General features: G+C 32.2%; 3 protein-coding genes across 3 annotated transcripts; 2 read left to right on the top strand and 1 right to left on the bottom strand.

Annotated features, from left to right (window-relative positions):
• Positions 1–501: 501 nt before the first annotated feature.
• On the top strand, positions 502–11779 carry LOC129887795 (formate--tetrahydrofolate ligase). The gene is made up of 5 exons (XM_055963022.1): positions 502–984; positions 2427–2576; positions 3331–4506; positions 5422–5568; positions 11289–11779. Exons 1-5 carry the CDS (start codon positions 829–831, stop codon positions 11562–11564), a joined length of 1905 nt encoding a protein of 634 aa, XP_055818997.1. The 5' UTR covers positions 502–828; the 3' UTR covers positions 11565–11779.
• A 3828-nt stretch (positions 11780–15607) lies between these two features.
• On the top strand, positions 15608–18792 carry LOC129887794 (lignin-forming anionic peroxidase-like). Its single transcript, XM_055963021.1, has 4 exons — positions 15608–15865; positions 16431–16619; positions 17400–17565; positions 18183–18792. Exons 1-4 carry the CDS (start codon positions 15653–15655, stop codon positions 18593–18595), a joined length of 981 nt encoding a protein of 326 aa, XP_055818996.1. The 5' UTR covers positions 15608–15652; the 3' UTR covers positions 18596–18792.
• A 3705-nt stretch (positions 18793–22497) lies between these two features.
• Positions 22498–25170, bottom strand: LOC129887793 (lignin-forming anionic peroxidase-like). Its single transcript, XM_055963020.1, has 4 exons — positions 24897–25170; positions 24209–24397; positions 23476–23641; positions 22498–23095 (listed from the first exon to the last, which is right to left on the bottom strand). The coding sequence occupies exons 1-4, from the start codon at positions 25101–25103 to the stop codon at positions 22680–22682; spliced, it is 978 nt and encodes a 325-aa protein (XP_055818995.1). The 5' UTR covers positions 25104–25170; the 3' UTR covers positions 22498–22679.
• Positions 25171–25376: the final 206 nt, after the last annotated feature.

The following is a 25376-nucleotide window of genomic DNA, read 5'->3' as shown; positions in this document are numbered from 1 at the left end:
CGTATAAATTAAAACGGAATAAAACCAAAAATATCATCTTTTAACACATGCTTGTATAGTCACATAGACATATTTTAAAATCACAAGTTTTGTAACTCAATTTTTGGAATTAATCAAATTCCATCATTTAAGTTGAAACAAATAAAGTACAATTGATAAATTACACAAATATTCAAAATCTTGAGAACGATTTTTTATTTATTGAAATCATTATTCAAAAAATGATATGACAATGTGCAAGTTCAAATTTAGTTGAGCTGCTAATATTGAATATTAAAAAATCAAAAATTACACAAATAATTAAAACTCTGAAAATAAAAAAAATCTTATTAAAAACATCATAAAAAAAGATTCTTCAATATGTAAATTCAAATTTAATCGATCTCAAATCAAATATCAAATACCAAAAAATTATAAAATTACATATGTAATAATCTAATATCATACCACCCCCACCCCGTGTCCACCTCTACACCCAAATCCAAAAAAAAAAACTAGTGGCACACTCAAAAATCTACCACAAAAATCTATGTTGGATGGCACCAAATCCAATGCATCACACATTAGATAAAGTTCTTCCAAAGAAAGGCCTTAAAATTAGGATTATCTAAGCAAAATTGTCAACATCTCTTCAACAAATCCAACAACTCTGTTTTTTTTTCCTCCTTTTTCTCACATACCCTTTGGCAAGAATTGACTTGGACTCTTTTTTTCTTCATTTTGAACCATTTTCTGATCTAAAAATCCAATCTTGGAAACACCCATTGAAGGAAAAATCAAGATTTTGAAGTTTTTAGAAAAAGGGGAAAAAAGGGTATAAAAGAAATCATGGGAAAGACAACAAGGAAATTGGAAGTTGTTTCTCCTGTTCCAGCAGATATAGATATTGCTAACTCTGTTGAACCTCTTCATATTTCTGAGATTGCTCAAGAACTCAATCTTAGCTCACAGCATTATGATTTGTATGGAAAGTATAAAGCAAAGGTAATACCTTTTTTTTTTCTTTTTTCACTTGTTACCATTTGAATATAAATTCATGTGTTAAAGATATGTTATAGTTGATTTTTTAGATAGTCATTAACTAATAGTTATTATCTTAGAAAGTTACTTTCTTTGATGAAGAAAACTCGAATCAATAATAACTATTAGTTGAGTGACCATACGAGAAATCAAACCTTGTTCTGTTATTTCACATTTCTATGGTTTTTGTATATTTTTCATTTTACTTGGATTTTTTGCTAGTACTCTGTTGTATTATTTTTGTAGATTTTGGTTTACTTTTATAATCCATGTTAATTGGTGATTAGAAGAATAGATATGTATTGGCAGTGGTAGAGCTAGGATTTTCGTTCGGGAGATTCAAAATATAAAGAAGTAAATATGAAGAAGCCAACAAGATCCAATATATAGTTGTCTCTCCGTTTCAGTCTCAACTTATTTGTCTGGTTTTGACAAAGTAAACAAGATTTTTGAGTCTTGTGGTCTTAAACTAAAGATACGTAGAATGTACCAAAATGCCTTTAAACTTATGATCTTTAACATGTAGAAAGTTAGAATTAAAGGGTTGCTAAAAAAAGGAAAAGGGGCATTCTTTTTTAAACGGACTAATAAGAAAAGTAAGACAAACAAATTGAAATTGAGGGAGCATATAATACATAGAAGAATTTGACTTAATTACACTGTAGTTTTTTGGACGAAGGGGTGTCAATTGACTCCCTGCGAATAAGGGTAGCTCTGCTTCTGTGTATTGGTTGACATTCATTCTCTGCTAAAAGTATTGCCTAATGAAAGAAAACTAAAAGTTCAAATAGCAAAAGAATTCAGTTCTTGATAAGGTGATTTTATGTGAGCCATTAATTGTACAATTTCGTATTGTTAACTTGTTACTGTTATGCTATACTCTTCTGCATTAAGTTCCGATAATTTGCTAGATTTCGCTTGGTCTGCATAGAAGAATAATGTGATTGAGGAGCATAGGTATGGTTCCTTTTATGTTCTCAATAGAAAAAGAAGTTGATATCTTCTCCACTGGTATGTAGTTAATTACATGATAGCTACAAGTCTTAGCCGATGTAAATATGAAATGTTTAGGAGCATTCATATGTTTTTTTTTTGATAACCGTGGTTTCCGGGCCATCTTTTGCTCACCTCGACTAATTCCACAGGATACCTGCCGCCTCCCATCAGCAAGGCTATGACTGATGGGAAGAAATATTCATTTGTTGTAATACTACTTTTTGTTGATGAGTGATTATTATTCATCGGGTACTTTGATTTTGCAGTTTTTCAAAATTTAGTTTCATAGACTATAGTGAACGTGAAGTCTTTTACTTATGAATGTGACATGTGCTTTGTTGTGTATATTAATAAGTTGGATTTTCTTTTATAGTTGGTGAGTTGATATGTCGAATTTGTTGTGATTCTAGGTGCTGTTATCTGTGCTTGATGATGTTGGAGGAAGTGAGGGCGGGTATTATGTGGTGGTTGGAGGAATTACTCCAACCCCTCTTGGAGAAGGCAAGTCTACCACCACAGTCGGTCTTTGCCAGGCTTTGGGAGCTTTCCTTGATAAAAAGGTAACTTTGAATTCTCTATAGAATGTCTGTCTCACCAACTTAAAGAAAATGAATAGTTATCTGTGTCTTAACTTTAAGCTAATATATGCTTGTAAACTAGTATCTGTTGTCATTTGAACTTGTAAAGAAGGATAATAGATATATGAAGAAATGTGGTAATATTATTTGGTTTTGATGGACAACAGCGAGAAAAAGGAAATATATGTTGAGAAGTTGGATAGATAAAGACAAGCGTTTTTCATTTTTAAGGTCTCTGAATCAAGATGTAGATTCTGTTATTCGAGTCAGAGTCTTCATTGTCTAGTATTTTGATAGAATCTTGTTTATTAATCAAATTAAAGATGTCCTTTTTGGCTATATTGGTGCTACCTGGTCCTCTCCTCCCCATGGAATATCATGCGATTATAAGAGAAATCTTGGGCAGAGGAAAGAGTTGGTTATTCCTTTTTACTGAATCGCTCGCTCGTATCATCTTCTTTTTGTCTTAAGTTTCTTAGAGACTGTAAAACCCCATCTAGATATCAAGTCTATATTGTATACATACAGGTTTGTATTCTTATCTAAAGTTAAACCAGTAACTAATAGCTGAGCAGCTGAACAAATGATGCCCATACATTTTTTTATTTTATCATAACGCACAATTATTCTTTTCATGGTATTTGATAAAAAGGCGTCATCCATGTCAGCATTTGCCTCCTATATATGCTGTCTATTTTTTTCTCTGACCAGTTTCCTTTCCACCTGGTGCTCTCAGGTTGTGACGTGTGTCCGCCAACCATCACAAGGACCAACATTTGGAATCAAGGGTGGTGCCGCAGGAGGTGGTTACAGTCAAGTGATACCAATGGATGAGTTCAATCTTCACCTAACAGGAGATATTCATGCAATAACAGCAGCAAATAACCTTTTGGCTGCTGCGATCGATACACGAATCTTCCATGAATCTACACAGTCTGACAAGGCTCTCTTTAACAGGTTATGCCCACCAAATAAAGAAGGTAAACGGAAGTTCTGTGACATAATGTTTAGGCGCTTGAAGAAACTTGGTATTGACAAGACGGCCCCCGAAGACCTTACTCCTGAAGAGATCAGTAAATTTGCTAGGCTAGATATAGATCCTGCTTCCATCACATGGAGAAGAGTCATGGATGTCAACGATAGGTTTTTGAGAAAAATTACCATAGGTCAGGGCCCTGAAGAGAAGGGGATGGTGCGGGAGACAGCATTTGATATTTCAGTTGCTAGTGAAATAATGGCAGTTCTAGCCCTCACAACATCACTAGCTGATATGCGAGAGAGGCTGGGAAAAATGGTAGTCGGGAATAGCAAGGCCGGTGATCCAGTTACAGCTGATGATCTTGGGGTTGGAGGTGCTTTGACTGTCTTGATGAAAGATGCCATTAATCCTACTCTTATGCAGACTCTTGAGGGCACCCCTGTTCTTGTTCATGCTGGTCCTTTCGCAAATATTGCTCATGGAAATTCATCTATTGTTGCTGACAAGATTGCATTAAAGCTCGTAGGACCTGGTGGCTTTGTGGTCACAGAGGCTGGCTTTGGTTCTGATATTGGGACAGAGAAGTTTATGAACATCAAATGTCGATATAGTGGCTTGAAACCACAGTGCGCTATTATTGTGGCCACGGTAAGAGCCCTTAAAATGCACGGTGGAGGACCTCAAGTCACTGCCGGAAAGCCTCTTGACAATACCTATGTAACTGAGAATCTCGCACTAGTGGAAGCTGGTTGTGTGAATCTGGCTAGGCATATTTCAAATACAAAGGCTTATGGTGTAAATGTTGTGGTTGCCGTCAATGCGTTCTCAACTGATACTGAAGCAGAACTAAATGCAGTTAAAAATGCTGCATTAACTGCAGGAGCATTTGATTCAGTAATTTGTACTCATCATGCCCATGGTGGCAAAGGAGCGGTAAGTCTTCCGTGTAGTATTGGACCTTTGTCGATTAGTGCTCCTTTCCCGGGGGCACACACAAAAGAATTCTTAAAATAAAAAAGGATGTCTGAAAAGCTAAGTTGCATGGAATCTTCACTTTTGATGCCGCACCCGTGTCGGATTATCCAAAAATACACTACTTTTGGAGAATCCAACACACACCTGTTGACATTTTTTGTAGAGGCCGAGCAACAAATCTGAAATGAATGTTGAATTCCAAACAAAAGACATTCTAAATAACTCAAATATTCAGTCAAGAGAAGCACTTATCCAAGTTGAACAGCATAATTTTCCGCCCAGTATTTGGTTCGGGATTAACTAAATGTCCTATCAAATCCATTATAGAGCCAACAACGTATGCATGATGGCAGTCCTTTGTTTTTGTTCTAGTAGGAGCTTGAAGCTAATTTTGTTTGTCATAATGGTCGTACTAATTGTTTATTATCCTAGGATGAACAAAAAGAAGCTAAATCGGAAGCTTTGTACTACATACTGGAACAACTTTGGAATTGGAACTACATACTATCGATTCTTATCTAGCCACTTCTCATAGATCTTTGTGATCCCACAAAGCATGTAGATGAATGGAAAAAATAGATATTTATTTGCTTTTTAGGAGTATTATCATCAAGTATTATTTACTTATTTCTTTTGAAAGTTGTTTATTAGTTTGGATCTAGTTTATTGAATTGAAGATTCTCACATTTTGGCATGAATTTATGTGATGTAATGACGATATGACCGTATGGAACTTCTAAGTTGTTTCTATCCTCCATCCTTATTTTGAACAATAACATGAAAAAAATTGTAAAGGTGTGGTGTTGACCGCTTTGCTACGGGATTTACTAGCTACTAATCTGAAACACTGATAAGCTGGAATTGTTTATTCAGGTGGACCTCGGAATTGCAGTTCAGAAGGCCTGTGAGAATGCAACAGAGTCACTAAAATTCCTGTACCCGCTGGATATAGGTATCAAAGATAAAATAGAGGCAATAGCAAAATCATATGGTGCTGATGGAGTAGAGTACTCTGAAGAGGTAGATTGTTCGATTGCTCATACCTATTACTGCACTTTCTTTCTGATATTTTTAGTCATTCTCTAGGGTCTATCGGAAACCACCTCTCTACCTTTTTAAGGTAGGGGTAAGGTGCGTACACACTACCCTCCCCAGACCCCACTTATAGGATTACACTAGGTATGTTGTTGTTCTACGTACGTAAACAAATTCAGAAAAGCAATTTGGTGTTTAACATCTCTTTTATAGTTGCTACAGATGCGAGAGTTAAGTTTACATTTCGTAGATGCTTTGACTGTCATCTGCTACTTGTTCCTTGAGTTGGTAGGACTGGGTTAAGCTTATGAATCTAAGTAAAAATCAAAGATCAGAGTGGTGACCCTTTTTTCCCGTAAGTATATAGATTAAGCGGCAGCCAAGGTGTGGCTTGGCGTGTTATGAACGCCCCTTTTATGTTAATCACAACATTGAAACTATCCTTGATCGTCTGATCCATTTGAGATTGTTCCAGTGTTATCAAAGCAAAAAGCACAAAAAAATTCTAATATTCATTTGGGCTTTAAGCGCTATTTAATGGAAAAAAGCGCAAAGGGAGGAAAAAAATACAAATACATACATACATATATATATATCTATATATATATATATATAGATATAGATATATATGTTTAGTCCAAGAATTATAATTATAAGCATGAATGACAAATATATGAACAGAGAAATTGAAAAAAATACGACAAAGTAAAATATCAATTGTTTAGTGTCGCCTCTTCAATTGCACTAATTTTTGCATAATATAAGCCAGATGATAGAGTTGGTAATTTTTCCAAAATATATTTCTGGCCTGAGACACTCTTGGTTATACCAAGATATTCAATATTCATTTCATTTAGTGTCTCAACATAATATCCATTTCTGCGAATATCTTTAAAACTTAACAAGTTTCTTGGGGATTTAGAAGAAAATAGTGCATCTTCTATAACAATTTTTGTCCCCTTAGGCAGAATTATAGTAGCTCTTTCGGAGCCTTCTATCATTTTTGAATTACCAGAAATTATAGTAACATTAGCTTTTCTTTTAAGTAAATTGGAAAAATATTTCTCGTCTTTAAAAAATAGCATGAGTTGTTCCACTATCAATTACACAAATATCCTCTTGATTTATCATTGATCCAAACAAGATTTGAGGCATTTCCATATTTTCTTCAATAAGAAATACAATAAGTATTAACACATGGTATATTACACAAATTTTATTTATTTACATTGACTAGGAAAATACAAACATCATATTTAATACAGATAAAAAGAAAAATATTTACATATTATTAATCTTGTCAATATTCATATTTTCGTCTGGAAAATTAAAGAAATCAGCTACATCCAAATGCATGGGCTCAATATTATCTTCAGAGATAAAATTTGTCTCTACATTATTTTCGGCCCTTTTCAGAGATGCCTGATATAGCTGAACAAGACGCTTTGATGACCGGCAAATCCGCGACCAGTGTCCCACACCTCCACATCTATGACATATTGTTTCTGAATTATTCTTCGGTAAAGCTTCTGGCTTTTTACCTTGCCTTTTATATTGCTGGTTATTTCTCGGTGCCAGCCGAGCATCATGATTAAAATTTCTTCTTTGACCACGACCACGAATAGGGTCATGGTCTCTTTCTCGTTGGTTATAATTTGCCTGATTTACTTCAGGGAGTGACAAAGAACCAACTGGCCGACTATCATGATTTTTCATTAATAGTTCATTATGTCTTTTAGCAATAAGAAGGTGAGAAAGTAAGTCAGAATATTTTTTAAATTCTTTTTCGCGATATTGCTGCTGCAGGAGCATATTCGCGGGTGGAAATGTGGAGTATGTCTTTTCAAGTTTATCTCGCTCAGTGATCTCTTCTCCGCATAAATTTAACTGAGCTATAATTCTAAATAGAGCAGAATTATATTCAGTTATATTTTTGAAATTCATTAATCTTAGATTTAGTCAATCATGACGAGCTTGTGGAAGCATGACCAACTTCAGGTGGTCATATCTTTCTTTTAAATTTTTCCACAATTTAAGGGGGTCTTTTAATGTAAGATATTGTAATTTTAGCCCCTCGTCAAGATGACATATATATATAGGAGAAAATTAGTGGGCTGCCCACTTTCAGTGGGCCCCACTTTATTTAAATAATTTTGTGGACATTCCACTTACATTCCACTTACATTCCACTTAACACTCCCCTTAGATGTCCACGTGTAATGTGCCGCTACAAAAACACTTTACAAAAAATAAGATACATAGTTATTCGGAATATCCATAGATATTGTGTCTCGTTAAAAACCTTGTTAAGTGGAATGTCCACAAAGTTATTTAAATAAAGTGGGGCCCACTAAAAGTGGGCAGCCCACTAATTTTCTCCTATATATATATATATATATGCCATATTGGCATGAAAAATGAAATGTAATATAAAAAAAAGAAAACAAAACAAATACAGATTACATTTCCTTCTTGTTCTCTTTTTCTTCCTCTGTTTTCCTTCCTTTTCTCTTACTCTCTCCGCTTTATTTTGTTAAAGATAGAATATTTCATAACACGTTATCAGCACGAAGCTCTGCTATTTATTCAAGGTAACAAAAGTGGTAAGAGTTTTATTTAATTTTATTTTCATAAAATGACAAATATTTCAAAAATTGAATTTACTGCTCTTGATATTTCTGGAAAAGGCTACTCATCATGGGCACTTGATGCCGAAATTCATTTAGAATCAATGGGTCTGGCAGACACCATTAAAGATGACAATATGACATCCAATCAAGACCGTGCTAAAGCCATGATATTTTTTCGTCACCATCTTGACGAGGGGCTAAAATTACAATATTTTATATTAAAAGACCCCCTTAAATTGTGGAAAAATTTAAAAGAAAGATATGACCACCTGAAGTTGGTCATGCTTCCACAAGCTCGTCATGATTGACTAAATCTAAGATTAATGAATTTCAAAAATATAACTGAATATAATTCTGCTCTATTTAGAATTATAGCTCAGTTAAATTTATGCGGAGAAAAGATCACTGAGCAAGATAAACTTGAAAAGACATACTCCACATTTCCACCCGCGAATATGCTCCTGCAGCAGCAATATCGCGAAAAAGAATTTAAAAAATATTCTGACTTACTTTCTCACCTTCTTATTGCTGAAAGACATAATGAACTATTAATGAAAAATCATGATAGTCGGCCAGTTGGTTCTTTGTCACTCCCTGAAGTAAATCAGGCAAATTATAACCAACGAGAAAGAGACCATGACCCTATTCGTGGTCGTGGTCAAAGAAGAAATTTTAATCATGATGCTCGGCTGGCACCGAGAAATAACCAGCAATATAAAAGGCAAGGTAAAAAGCCAGAAGCTTTACCGAAGAATAATTCAGAAACAATATGTCATAGATGTGGAGGTGTGGGACACTGGTCGCGGATTTGCCGGTCATCAAAGCGTCTTGTTCAGCTATATCAGGCATCTCTGAAAAGGGCCGAAAATAATGTAGAGACAAATTTTATCTCTGAAGATAATATTGAGCCCATGCATTTGGATGTAGCTGATTTCTTTAATTTTCCAGACGAAAATATGAATATTGACAAGATTAATAATATGTAAATATTTTTCTTTTTATCTGTATTAAATATGATGTTTGTATTTTCCTAGTCAATGTAAATAAATAAAATTTGTGTAATATACCATGTGTTAATACTTATTGTATTTCTTATTGAAGAAAATATGGAAATGCCTCAAATCTTGTTTGGATCAATGATAAATCAAGAGGATATTTGTGTAATTGATAGTGGAACAACTCATGCTATTTTTTAAAGACGAGAAATATTTTTCCAATTTACTTAAAAGAAAAGCTAATGTTACTATAATTTCTGGTAATTCAAAAATGATAGAAGGCTCCGGAAGAGCTACTATAATTCTGCCTAAGGGGACAAAAATTGTTATAGAAGATGCACTATTTTCTTCTAAATCCCCAAGAAACTTGTTAAGTTTTAAAGATATTCGCAGAAATGGATATTATGTTGAGACACTAAATGAAATGAATATTGAATATCTTGGTATAACCAAGAGTGTCTCAGGCCAGAAATATATTTTGGAAAAATTACCAACTCTATCATCTGGCTTATATTATGCAAAAATTAGTGCAATTGAAGCATATATGATCGTAAATCAGAAGTTTACCGATCCAAATACATTTGTGCTATGGAATGATCGAATAGGTCATCCTGGATCAATAATGATGAGACGAATTCTTGAAAATTCAACTGGACATCCGTTAAAGAATCAGAAGATTTTTATAATTGATGAATTTTCATGTGCTGCTTGTTATCAAGGCAAATTAATTGCCAGACCATCGACCCTGAAGGTTGGCATCGAATCTCCTAGTTTTTTAGAGCGTATACATGGAGATATATGCGGACCTATTCATCCACCTAGTGGATCTTTTCGATATTTTATGGTCCTAATAGATGCATCATCTAGATGGTCTCATGTGTGCCTGTTATCATCTCGCAATCTGGCGTTTGCGAAGTTGTTAGCACAAATAATAAGATTGAGAGCGCAATTCTCAGATTATCCAATTAAGGCCATTCGCCTTGATAATGCTGGAGAATTTACATCCCAAGCATTTAATGATTATTGCTTATCAATTGGGATAAAAATTGAACATCCTGTTGCTCATGTTCATATTCAAAATGGCCTTGCAGAGTCATTTATAAAGCGCCTACAATTGATAGCAAGACCTTTACTAATGAAAACAAAATTGCCAATTACTGTTTGGGGTCATGCTATCTTACATGCGTATTACCAGATATGTGTATTTTTTTTCCTTCGCTAGTTTTTTTTTCCACTGGGTTTTCCTAGGAAGGTTTTTAATGAGACACAATATCTATGGATATTCCGAATAACTATGTATCTTATTTCTTGTAAAGTGTTTTTATAGCGGCACATTATACGTGGACATCCAAGGGGGAGTGTTAAGTGGGATGTAAGTGGAATGTCCACAAAGTTATTTAAATAAAGTGGGGCCCACTGAAAGTGGGCAGCCCACTAATTTTCTCCTATATATATATGCCATATTGGCATGAAGAATGAAATGTAATATAAAAAAAAAGAAAACAAAACAAATACAAATTACATTTCCTTCTCGTTTTCTTTTTCTTCCTCTGTTTTCCTTCCTTTTCTCTTACTCTCTCCGCTTTATTTTGTTAAAGATAGAATATTTCATAACATATAGATATATATATGTTTAGTCCAAGAATTATAATTATATGAACAGGGAAATTGAAAAAAATACGACAAAGTAAAATATCAATTGTTTAGTGTCGCCTCTTCATAACAGGTTCATTGACTAGGAAAAGTATGCCTTAGAACCTTTATGACGACACTGAAGTGAGGCAAAGCACTCAACACATCTTGAGCCTTGCTACAACAAGTCTTAAGCGCGCCTTTGATAACATTGGATTGTTCTGTAATTTATAGTCTGAAAGAAGACTTTGATATTGTTGAAAGCTATGTTGCGCGGGCTATCCAAAGATGTTGTTGTACCCGTATTGGATGCACCAAAAATGCTCTACTTTTGGAGGATCCAATACGCACCCGACAACATTTTGGAAAAGTCCAAACATTATAGGTTGAAAGCATACGTACAATTGGTCAATATTATTAACAAGGACTTTGATATCTTTGCTATTAGGCTGAGAAACAGATTGAGATGTATACCAAACAAGGTTTTACAAATCTGCCAATTTGCATGGCGAAAACACAATATTCATTTTCACATGATGCCGGGAAGAAGGGTGCTCCTAGTGGATTCATCCTGCCCATCAGGGACATTAGAGCAAGCATTGGCGCGGGATTCATTTATCCTCTTGTTGGAACAATGAGCACAATGCCTGGTTTGCCTACGAGGCCTTGTTTTTACGAGATTGACATTGACACGTCTACTGGAAAGGTAATCGGTCTTTCTTGAGAATTCAAAAAGTGTAGTGTGGTTGTTGCACTGTGTTTTGGCAGAAGTGAAGAGTTTGTCAAGTTTGAGACTTCCTTCTCCCTACAGTGCTCAGCAGATAACGATACTGCCCCGAGCCCCTTATGCGTTTGTTACTTATTGCTGTAACATTAGTGTAAAAGAACACTTGCAGTTCTACTGCCCGACGTTGATTGAATAAACGTGAATTTGAGTGATCATGATGAGTTGTTAGACTATTCGAGGTTCGTTTAATCGGACACAATTCTTGTGGTCTCTTACTACATGTTTCTAAGACAAGTGATGAATTGGTGTGAATCTTTGCACAAAGATTACAAATTTGTGCGAAAAGAACATTTCTTGGAATAAGTAATCATGTTTTGCAATGTTTGTGTCATTTCTGGCATGTGGTTATTTTGTAAACTTCTGGTTATAGTTAGTTACTGCATGTTTTCATTTCATTATATCACTTAACCATGGAAGCTTTCATTGGTTTGGAGTAAACATTCGGGCGAGTAAGTATTTACTCTTAAGCCCTTCTAAATTATTTTTTCATAATGTGGTCAAATTAAATTGAGTCTATTGTATGCATAATTTTATATTTATGCAACATGCTGTTTTCGCAGCTTGAAGTCATGACCTCATGATCGATTTACTGTTACACCATCATGTCACTAGTGTGTAGATATTCATGGGGTCGAAAGGAAGGCTGAACCACACTGCGTTTATTGTATGCAATTTTTGATTTCAGTGAGAGATACAATAGACAGTCTACTCTAATAAAAATATTAGTGAGTGCTTTCATAACTCGAACTCGTAAATTATAGATCACAAAGAGATAATTTTATCATTACTTCAAAACTCCTGTTCAACATCAATATGTGTGAAGTTTTTCTCTTTGTATTTTATTTTCCATCTTTTATTGATTTTAAGTGTCTTTTAGAAATATCAACGTCAAACAAATTGTCCCTTTTATGAATTTGTTGTTATTTTCTTTTTCTCTGTTTTGTAGAGACATATTTAATTGAAAAGTCACTTATGTATTTTATTTTCCATCTTTGATTGATTTTAAGTGTCTTTTATCAATATCAACGTCAAATAAATTGTCCCTTGTATGAATTTGTTGTTATTTTCTTTTTCTTTGTTTTGTAGAGACATATTTAATTGAAAAGTCACTTATTTTTTAGACCAACAAAAAAACTCATTCAATTTGTAGCCATACACGTGTACATGGCGGCTGAACGAAATAGTGATCTAAAATCAAATTTTAAATCGAAACATTAAATATATATTGATAAGATTCGTATACAGAAAAAAAAGAATGAGAAAGAGTGTCAATTTTTTGCATTAATTTTTTTAATTGTTTTATTCCTAATATATTTAATGTACTTTAACGAGTGGAATTTTAAAAAGGTGGTGTGTGCACAATCTTATCTCTATCATACGAAGATAGAGAGACTATTTTTAATAGACCGACAACTTAAGTAAACATATCAAAATCAATAAAGTCAATAAAATACATTATTGAAGAAACGGCATAGAAAAAGAGAGCGAAAGAATCATTAGCAACACAAATAATATGATAATCAAAGTAAAATAACAACATGTAAATAATAAAATCAAAGTATAAAATAGTAAAAAAAAAAACTGATAATACTACTGATACAAAAAATTTAGATAAAGCTCGAATACCTACGTATTAAAGACAAAGCTATCATGCAAATAAGTAGGTGGCATCTCTTAAATATAATTATTATTAAGTAGTACGTGTTTCTTTGATTGTGATTTCATGAAGTACACTTTTAACTAATTCACTATTAGGTCAAAGAAGTAAACTTGGAGTAAACGTAGTCACTTAATAATATTTTCTGCGGTATCAATTCGATAAAATTCAATAATTTTAATCTAAATTTTGAATAATAGTAAAAATAATAATCTAATATGCATAAATCATGAATTTACTATTCAATTACTTTAAGAATGTTGAATTCATAACTCGTAATCGTTAAATCTAACATCTTCATTAATGCTAATTGACATATTGGTAAAATCAAACATGTATTTATCATATCTTAATCATATTGTTTATTCAAGCTTAGTTTGACTATGTCCACTTATAGTAATCACACATAATTAATGAGACACAGTAGTTAAATCAAAACGATTTAGTTGTATTAATCACATAATTAAGCTAAGTATATATGTCAATTTTTTTAAAAAATAATGCATTCCATTGTAATTAATTACAAATACAGCACATGGCACGATGTGATGGGTAGATCTAAAAGCAAACGAATGAGTTAGGTTGAACACTTCAATAACTTTAGTTGAAATCTTGGATTTTTGTTAAAAATCTCAATTAATATGTATAAAAGTTAAATTCAAAATTTAATTATTAACATTTGATATATATTGTTATCCTAAAATTTAAAAATTCATGAAGTTCAAATCCTGCCTCCGCTATGAGATAAGTGGCCCCTCCATCTTGAATCAGAGATTTGAACTTCAAACTCTGAAAGCAGAGGCTCTTTTGATAGGAAAAAGCTTTATCTTCTAAAGCGGGATTTTCCAGCTGTAGGAATCAAGATATTAGTTGGGCTCTAAAGTATATATCAGACACTAGATACGCTAAGTTCACCTCCAAAGCATTATTTTTTCTTAACAAAAATTAAGATATTAGTTCGGATCCAAAGCACGAACCAGACACTAGATGCGCTTTATCTCCAAAGCAGTACTTTTCAGCAAGAATATATCAAGATTAATCATACCGAGCCACAAAGTGTGTATACCAAATGCGTTTTACCCTTTAAAGCAGGACTTTTCAATGAGTTGAAATTAGTCGGATTCAAAAGTGAATACCGAATATCAATTACGCTTACCCTTTAAAAGATAAATTTTATGCTTTTTACTCTCCAAAATAAGATTTTCCAACACATAGGATTAATTAGTGCCTCAAAATATGTACCGAACGCTGAATAAAAAATTTAAAATAACATATACAATAAAATGACTATTTTTTTTAAAGACCCATCACTTTATGTCAAGAATTTATTCCACCCTCTAATAAAATCCTTTCCCTACCTAACCAATTTTTTGTCCATGCAATTACAATCTCAAATTAAATTATCCAATTGTATTTCAAAAGTATATCTTTTGAACTAGTCATATCCATGTGGTTCTTGATTATCACTTTGTTTTCTTTAGAAATAGTGACAAGGCGGCTAATTGGATGTATGTACGTTTTCCTATCTAATTTTCTCACATTTATAGCTATAACATTTAATGTATTTTGGACCGCATTCATATTGAAGTCCGATTAATTTTTATTAATATCACACTTTATGGGTGAAACATTCTCTACCTAAGAGAATTTCTTACTTAGGATATCTGTTACCTCCCACCAGCACATGTACCGAATAATTTTATCTAGAGGCGAACCTAGAGTATCGATTGAGGTTAATTCGATCGAACTCAATAATTTTTGATTCAATTAATTCTGTATTTTTCTTAAAAAGTCCATTTAATATATATATATATATATATATATATATATACACATATATATATACTAATTATTAATTTAAAATTCAATAACTTTTTTAAAAATTAATTATAATTTAGAACTCATAAGCTTCAAATCTTGGCTCCACCTTTGTGACTTTGTCCACCAAGACTTGGACGGATAGCTAGAATCACCTAGTGCTTTAATTTTACCTCTATTAGAATTGAAATCCGAACCCTTTGATTAAGGATGAAAAAATACTTACCACTTAGGAATGCAAAAAAAGCTACATTTGTTACGAAATTCACTTAATATAGATTTTAATACTAATAAGCTATCTTTTTAAACTTCTGATTAATACTAATAAGCTATCTTTTTTAACTTTTGTACACGTAAATTTAAAATTTTGACTCTGTCATGATAGTACAATTCAACCACAAACCTTATTGGTGGTACGTAGCTATAACATATCTAATCAAGTATTTATTTCTACTTCATTTCTAAATTCTCTATAAATAGCAAATTCTTCTTAAGTATTCTTTACATGAAAAACAAGAATTAATAAAAAAAATTGTGTCAATTATTAATTATGTCTCTTTTGAGATTTATAGTAGCAATTTTCTTCTTGGTTTCAATTTTTGGAGTATCAAATGCTCATTATAAATTAAGTCCTACATTCTATGATTGCACTTGCCCTAATGTTAGAGATATTGTACGTGGTGTTATGGGGCAAATTCAACGTAGAGATATTCGAGCCGGAGCGAAAATTATTCGCCTTCATTTTCATGATTGCTTCGTTAACGTATGTGAATTTCATTACTAAAAAAACATGAATTTCCAAAAAAATTTAGTAGTGCTTCTCTTTAACTTATGGTTTCATGCATGTTTATGTGTCTTGACACATTAAGTGTTAATGTATACTGGCAGTGTAAAGATTTTTTTTTACATTATTCACTATAGTTTAACGTAAAATAATAGATTATATTATCAGTTACCATTTTAATTAAGGATTTAAGTGATATATGCACGAATAGTTATACTGTTCGGACACTTCAAAAATGATGTCGTATTCATGTTGGATCCTTCAAAAATACATTATTTTTGGAGGATCCGACACACACCCATTTAACTGATTATACGATTAGATTTTTACTCTAATTTTCATGTTATCATATCATGAAGTGTGACATGCAGAATCATGAATTTAAGTTTTATAAGCTGATAAGGTAGTTTGAAAAAAAAAATCAAATTAAATACTTATATCATAGAATTTAACCTGTAATTACTTTATATAGCGACTTATTTATATAAATATTTTTTATATTGTCAATATAATAATTAATTAATGACATTTAATTTTGGTACAGGGTTGTGATGGATCAATTTTGCTAGATAATGCAACTGGAATTATAAGTGAAAAAGATGCAAATCCAAATGTTGGTGCTGGAGGATTTGATATTGTGGATGAAATTAAAACTGCATTGGAAAAAGTGTGTCCTGGTGTTGTTTCTTGTGCTGATATTTTAGCACTTGCATCTGAAATTGGAGTTGTCTTGGTAAGTCACAGAATTTTATCGTAGCGTTTTACTTTTTAATTTCTTTCAAATGATTCTGAAAAAATTAATTTTGTTAAGTTGTATTCCGAAAAGATAGGGATAAGATACATACACTCTACTTGCACGACTATATATACCAAGTATTTGTTGATGTTAGTAAATAGTAAGTCCCAAAATGTCACATTCTCTAATTCTTTTTGTTTTTCGTCTGCTATTTGGTATCCGTTTTAATATCTAAATTAATTCAGGTAAAAATTTATAAATAGTCATTTTTTAGAACTTTTATTATTCAAAATGGCTAGTGTCATAAAATTTTACCTGTTGAATTTCAAACTTCATGACAACTACTATTATTTGTGACGGAAAAGTGGCAAGTGGGCACTATTTTTATGATTAATCCAAATTTACATCCTAGAGTTTAATTTATTTATTTTATACTATCAGATTATTTAAAAGGATAATTAGAAGTACCTATTCATAATAAATAGAATTAGTTGGCAAATAACATTCTATAGCGCATTAAATTAAATTAAATTGATAGTATAAAATTTTCATTACATTACTAGTGGATGCATGTGACTATGTGAGGGAGAATATAATCTCGAAACAACGTAAAATTATTTTCGTGTGATCTATAAATTATGAATTTAAATTATTGAATTAATTATTAATATTTGTATCAGAATAGACCGCCTACATTACACCACTTTTTTCAAGCTTGTTTGAACACGAAATATTTTATATACCAAGCTACTTTCATTTTTCTTTTTTTTTTTTCAGAATGGAGGTCCATCATGGCAAGTTCCTTTAGGGAGAAGAGATAGCTTAACAGCAAACAAAAGTGGAGCTAATAGTGATATCCCAAGTCCTGTTGAAACCCTTGCTGTTATGATACCACAATTCACTAGAAAAGGAATGGATTTAACTGATCTTGTTGCTCTATCAGGTAACCAGTTCGACTAATTTAAATTCACGTTTTAATTTTTTTTATTATATATGAAGGGTTTTAGTAATGACAATTTCAGAGCCTGAACTCGAGATCTCTGACTAAAGAATATACATGAGGACCTTAGATTTGTCATTCCACCACGCCCCTTTGATAGTAAAATTTCATGTATTACAATTTTAGTCCGTTAGAAAAAAATGACACCTTTCTATATTTTATTAATTAGTAGCAACAACTTAATTTTAAGTTTCTCATTTTATCCTTAACAAAATGATTTATAACCTCACAAATATCTATAATATGTTTTATCTTTCAAATTTCAAAAATCTTCATTTCATTCTAAAATTTTGCGTCTATCCAAACACCTTTGTGTAAATTAAGACGGAGGGAGTACCATTTATCCTAACTTCCCCATCTATCTTATGATATAAAAATACTTGTAATGTGAAAGGGAGTCTAGGAACAATACCGTGAAAGTAACCACTAACGCTTGCACTATACTAGAATATCTATATCAGAGGTGCGACCCTTCCCAAACCCTGCTAACATGCATCAGACAATCCATATATTAATGATCTGATAGTATAAATATATTTTTTTTTCTTATGGTTGTGTAGGTGCACATACATTTGGAAGAGCAAGATGTAGAACATTCAATCAAAGACTTTTCAACTTTAGTGGAAGTGGTAGACCTGATCCAACCATAGACCCTAATTATTTGAAAACACTACAAAGACTTTGTCCACAAGGTGGAAATGGGGGTACTTTTGCAAATCTTGATAAATCAACTCCAGATAAATTTGATAATTATTATTTCACAAATCTTAAGAACCATCAAGGGCTACTTCAAACTGATCAAGAATTGTTTTCTACATCTGGATCTGGTACAATTGCAATAGTGGCTAATTATGCAAATAACCAACACAAGTTCTTTGATGATTTTGTTTGTTCAATGATTAAATTGGGAAATATAAGTCCATTAACTGGTACTAAGGGAGAAATTAGGAAAGATTGCAAAAGGGTTAATTAATTAATTTAATTAAATCCTCTTTAATTTATGTATGTTCTTATTTGCTTTTTGTGAAAATGCAATGAAATCCTCAAAGATAAGGGTAAAATTTGCGTACGTTTTATCGTGGATATGTTGTTATTATTTATTGTAATGTGTGCTGAATAGCAATGTTCCCAAATAAGACATGTTATGCTAAAATAGCAATTCCCCAATAAGGATTTTGGAGTATTTTAAGATAATCTTATTTCATTTATTCTGTTTATCTTGCTATTTTGCTGTTGATTTTTTCTTCTTCTTATTATGCTTTGATTATGTTTGTTTTGAGATGAGAATCTTTCAAAAATAATTTCTCTACCCCAAAAGGTAGAAGTTGTCACGACTCAAAACTGGATCTGATGACACTTGTCCAAATCCACTGGGACAAGTCAGCTTAAACCTAATAAAAGCAGAAATAATGTGGAAGACTTAAATAATTTCAAATAACTCCCAAAATCTAGTTGTCACATGTACAAGCCTCTACTTAAAACGGAAATAAAAGATAACTACAAGTCTCAATGTCTTTGTTTCTCAAATAGAATAAAGCATAAGTAAAAGGGACAAGGGAGATCGTCGGACATCAATCAACTACCTCTCAAGTTACCTAGAAGACTCAGATGAAAAGAAATAGGACTCAACTCACGGTTCGGACTCCGAACCTACACAAGTGTAGAAACAAGGAGTGAGTACCAAACAATATGGTACTCAACAAACCAACTAACAAAACAAGACAAATCTAATAGAATACATGAACTCCTTTCATCCCAAACGAACCTCCTCAACTACAACCTGCACAGAAATCAACCCAACCTAGATTTCATAGTTCATATGGCACATAGGTCAACAATACCTTATCAGCATCACCAAATAAGTCACATCGATATCAAGTATGTCAATCACAGAGACAACAATGGTTATACATAATTTCACCAATGACCACAACAACACGCAATTCATATCAAGATAAATCACGTCACATTTTCACTAGTATATCAACACCATCACTTACATCAATCATATCAAATGAGTTATCAACTCTCTGATTTATCACCCCTGTATCACCACAATTAGGCTCAACCAATGAGAAATCACTTCAAGCCAATTCCCATTATCAATTATGAGCAATATGTCAATTTCATTAATTTCACAATCACAATAAGTTATCATATATAACATCTCATCAAATTCACATCAAGATCAAGGTCAAGGGACTTCACATTTTCGATCACAACAATAGCACACATTGTCTTTTTGTTAACCATGTTCTTTTGTTAAGGTTAATTTACATGAATAATAACACATCACCTCATTCTAATTACTCTCCAACGCATACAAGAAAGGAAATTCGAGGACTCTACAAGATTTACGGAGTTTTAAAAGTTCACTTGCCATTGTCAAATCACGATCAATCAAACACTTGAGCCTTCCCCTTCCGAATAGTATCCAAAACATCAGAATCTAATTAAATAATGATTCACAATAAGATTCTGAAACTAACAATACCAATTTCATAAAATTCGGGCAAAAGGGTCAAAACGGCTCAAAAACTCAATTCCGAAAACGAAGGGAAAATTTGAAAATTAATACATACATATGTTACCCAAAGCATTTGAAAACCAACGGTGAAACCCATTTTTAAAATGGAGTTGAAATCAGTCCATAATCATCAATTTTACTAAAATTCATATTCTTGAGAAAACTCCAATACCTGAATTCGAAAGTCCGACTAGAATCTGAAATATTTCTTGAAAAATATTTCAAGAAATATTAGGATCCTAAATATACACTTTTCATTAAAAACAGAGTCCGAATCTATAAAACTCCAATTTTCCCCAAGAAATTTGCGAATAGGGAGATAACTAGATGAAGAAATCATGAGAAAATATCGAATTGAGTATCAGATACTAACCCCCATATTAAATCGAGAAGAAAACCGCAAGAATCACTTTATTCCGAGCTCCAGAACTCCCAATACGCTCAAAATGCCAAATGAACACAGTTTGAAATTTATATACCTATACAACTCTATTTTGCACCAGAAAATCAACAACTTAAATTTTCACTAAAAGAGCCGTAGCTACTTCATACAGTAGCGAAATGCCCCAATTTTTTTTCTAAATGTCCTAAATAATGATATGGACCTTCTCATTCAATCAAAACTCAATTTTGTGCTCGTTTCCCCAGTAAAATATCATTTCATCTCGATAAACAATTATTTCATATTTTCTGATAAAGGTCCAATTTTAGCTTAGTGAAAATGCACCAAACTTTGCAGATCAATCCTTCAATCCATGCTCAAATTTACAGAAGTTTCAAAATAATTTTTCGATCTTTAAAACTAATAATGAACCTTTTAATTGCAACAATTTGCTGAAACAGCGCCAAAGTACCCAAGAAGCTTAAAAAATGCACCCAAAACTCATACGGAATTTTTCGAACACAAACCAAATATGCTATTAGCTTGGAAATGATATTTCAGACTCAATGGATCCAATTGAATTCGAATTTGAGGTCTCCTTGACCCAAAATCTAATTAGTCACAACTAAACTAACTTAAAGTCTAAAAATACCAAATCGAGTTCGGGATCTCTAAAAATTCAACCAAGACCACTCCTAAGCCTAAACTCATCCTCCAAATCCAACAGAGTCATCACAATTCTATTTTGAGCATCGAAACTCTGGATGTTGACCAAAGTCAACTGTATGATAAAAAATTCAAGAATTTCCAACTTAGTACCTCAAATCCACGTTACAACTCCAAAACTAACTTCGAGAACTAATCGATCATGACTCGGACAACTACTGAGAGGGGTAAAACAGTCATTTTATAAAAATTATCAAAAATGACCTTAAGGGTCATTAAAGAAGTAAGGTCTTCTTACATCATACCCTTCCCAGGCATCACTTATGAAATTACACTAAGTATGTTATTGTTGTTACTGTTGGATTTAATTGATAGGTTGAATGGGAAATGGAGGAAAAAAAAGTGGAGGAAAAAATGACTTGTTCTCTCTTGCTTTATGAAATAAGCATTTGTCCCACATAGGTGGTGGAAAGAAAAAGTCTCCTACTTAAAAGTAGAAGCACTCCTTCATGTTGCTAAAGGGTCAAGAAGAGGGTCTCCCCTCGCGTCGTCATCGTCGTCGCTCGCTCGCTCGGCTCGGCTCCGGCTACGAATTTGATTGATAATCTTTTTGGACCAAATTTCCTTTAATTTTTTAATTAATTAATATTTATTTAATTAATTAATTGAAAATCCTGTCTTTCATCCTTTTTCTTTTAAGACTAAAATAAAGGACTATTTAAGAATACTTGGAATATATATTTCATAATAAATTAAATCTAAATCACTATTAGAACTACAACAATAAGAAGAAAAAATAAGTTAATTAAATTTTTCTAACATTTAACATCATTGTTCTTATGAGAAATTCAAGTTTGGCTCAGTTAAATCATTTATTAGTGCGTTAAATACATTATATTTGCGGACTCTTTGAAAATATTGATCGATAGGTATGTGTCGTATATATTCTTTAGTAGAAATTTTAGAAAATTCTATATAAATCCGATAATATTTTTGAAGTGTCTGATCAATTTAGACGATATATACCTAATTTAGTACTCCCTCATGTGTTGACCTAATTTGACATAGTCAACTGAATCATATATTTTTCATCCAGAAAAATTGTCGGCCTACAAATGTGATTTGCTCAGTTAGTGTCCATTTAATGTATTTAACAACTAGTCATAGTTCTTAAAATTAACCAATGTGAAAATTTTCTCATCACATATACTCTCCGTTCTATAAAAATTAACGTATTTTGCTTTTCAAGAAGATGAAAATATGGAAAGTAAGACCTATAAACTGAAACAGAATCTGTAAATGATAATTAAAATGCTTATTGGAATTGCTATTTCTGCATTCCATTCTTATTTAGGATTGCTATTTTAGCACACATTACATTTAAAAAAAAGAAGCAAAATTACACTTATAATCTCACTCTTTTGGTACATAAACACAAACACAATTGATCATGCATATATAACTTAAACCATTCCTAATTAACTAATTAACCCTCTTACAATCTGTCCTAATCTCTCCATTAGTTCCCGTTAACACACCGATATTTCCTAATTTAATCATCGAGCTAGCAAAATCATTGAAGAACTGGCTCTGACTACTCGCGTAACGATTCACTATCGCGATCGTATCGGATCCCGATGTCGAAAACAATTCTTGATCAGTTTGAAGTAATCCTTGTTGAGTTTGAAGATTTTTGTAATAATCGTTATCAAAATTATCTGGAGTTGTTAGATCAAGATTTGCAAAAGTATTCCCATTGTTTCCACCTTGTGGACAAGTTCCTTGTAGTGTTGGTAAAAATGTTGAGTTTATTGTTGGATCAGGGCTACCACTTCCACTAAAGTTGAAAAGCCTTTGCTCAAATGTGCCACATCTTGCTCTCCCAAATGTATGTGCCCCTGTATAATTTTTTTTTTTTATATACAATCAGATCATTTAAAAGTTAGAATGATGTAAGCTCTGTTCAGTGTACTAAACATCTCATCCATGCAAGGTTGGAAAAAGGACCCCTTTCCCTATAAGGTATAATATAGACGATCTATCTTGATATAACTCATATTATAATATATTAAAATATACGTATAAAGATTTTTTACTCATGTAATTCTCTTTGCCGAAAAGCGCCTATTGAGAAGGAGTGTGGTGGGAATGGGATGGTCAAAGTTTTTTACATACTTTAATCAGAAGCCTCGAGATCAAGTTTTCAAGTAATTGTAATTTTTTTTGACGATCTTTTTTAAGAATATATGAATTTAAATTAGTCGAATCGATCAATTACCTGATAGAGCAACAAGATCAGTTATATCCATTCCTTTGTTGGTGAATTGTGGTCTCATAACATCAAGGCTTTCAAATGGGCTTGGGATATCACTGGCAACTCCACTTCTATTTGCTGTTAAGCTATCTCTTCTTCCTAAAAGAACTTGCCATGTTGGACCTCCAACCTGAAAAAATTAGAATATTTTAACTAATTAAAATTCTTTATTTATATATTAAGATAAATATAGAGTTTATGGACTAAAGTTACTGAATTTAGCTGAATTCGTAATTCGTATTCTAATTCTGCCCCTGTTAATGTTATGATGAGATAGATAAGATCATTCTATCTTTATCCAGATATATCTCGAGTTTGTGCTTTGTAAATAATTTTTTTTTTGGTATAGATTGTTTTCCTTTTCATCTAAACAACCTCTCTACTTCATAAGATAGTAGAGGATAAGGTACGCGTACACTCTATCGGTCTTCACATACCACTTTCGAGATCACACTGGGTATGTTGTTATTTATAGCGCTATCCCCTTTAATGAGTCTTACGCAGAGGCAAATTCAAAATTACTAGTTTATTGATTCTTGATATAATAGAATTTGAGCTAAAACTAATATTTTTTTTGAGTTCTTAGCTATATCGGTGATTTCGCCATTGATCTTATATGATCCGAATTCAAACTAATTGAAATATCAAAACAAATACTAAACACCAAACAGTAAAAAAACTTTAAAAAATGACTTACCAAGGCAACTCCAATTTCAGATGCAAGTGCTAAAATATCAGCACAAGAAACAACACCAGGACACACATTTTCCAACGCAGTTTTAATATTATCCACAATATCAAATCCTCCAGCACCTACATTTGCAGCTGCATCTTTTTCACTTAGAATCCCATTTGCATTATCTAGCAAAATGGACCCATCACAACCCTATAAAAAGAAAATAATAATAATACTATCAGGGCAGTTTAACCTATGATAATATATTAGTTATCAATTTTATCAAGTTATTATAAATTAATATGAAGTCATAAATAATTTGATTGTATAAATATTTTTTTAAACATTGGTAAAAGAAATATATAAAAAATATTGTACACTAACAGGGTAATTTTTTTTTTGTTACTATCAGGTATAATAATAGGTAACTGTAAATATATATTACGCTTGATATGATAATCTAGAAAATAGAGTGATAACCTTATATAACTTGAAAACTTATATTTATATAGTGTATTTACCTACATTATGTACGATAGTGTATGTAACTTAAATTCCTAACTTATAATAATGCATTAATAAGTACATAAACATGCGTGAAAAAAACAGTACTGAGAAAGTGCGAATTTTCAACGAACTTTCCCTCAGATGAGAACGTTTGTCAGAAATTAAATTTACGTTTATTTAATTCATAATAAAATTCACGTACGTTAACGAAGCAATCGTGAAAATGAAGGCGAATAATTTTGGCACCAGCACGAACATCGGTACTTTGAGTTTGCTGCATGACACCACGTACAATTTCTGTAGCATTAGGACAAGTAGTAGCATAAAATGTAGCACTTAATTGAGCATTCGATGCTCCGAAAATTGAAATCAAGAAGAAAACTGAAACAATAAATCTTAAAAAAGACATTATTGATGAGTGATGACAACTCTTTTTTTTCTTTTTCTTTCAAAAATACTCAAGAAATTAAGTTGTTGTATTTTAGATGTTCATTTTTGGTTGCTATTTATAGAATATAGAAGTATAGGAATAATCATTATCAATGTAATAATTATACAAAAAAATAGGGAGACAAAGACGAATATTAGCCGCCTATATGACTATTCTAAGAAAACGAGTGAAGAAAATTATTGATTAGATTTTTAATTTTTTAATTTTTTCAAGTTAGTTATGAATTTTCAA

This window comes from Solanum dulcamara, chromosome 4, assembly GCF_947179165.1.
Source record: "Solanum dulcamara chromosome 4, daSolDulc1.2, whole genome shotgun sequence".
Classification (NCBI taxonomy): Eukaryota; Viridiplantae; Streptophyta; class Magnoliopsida; order Solanales; family Solanaceae; genus Solanum; species Solanum dulcamara.
Note: the sequence above shows the minus strand (reverse complement) of the source record. Positions and strands in the feature narration are given on the sequence as shown.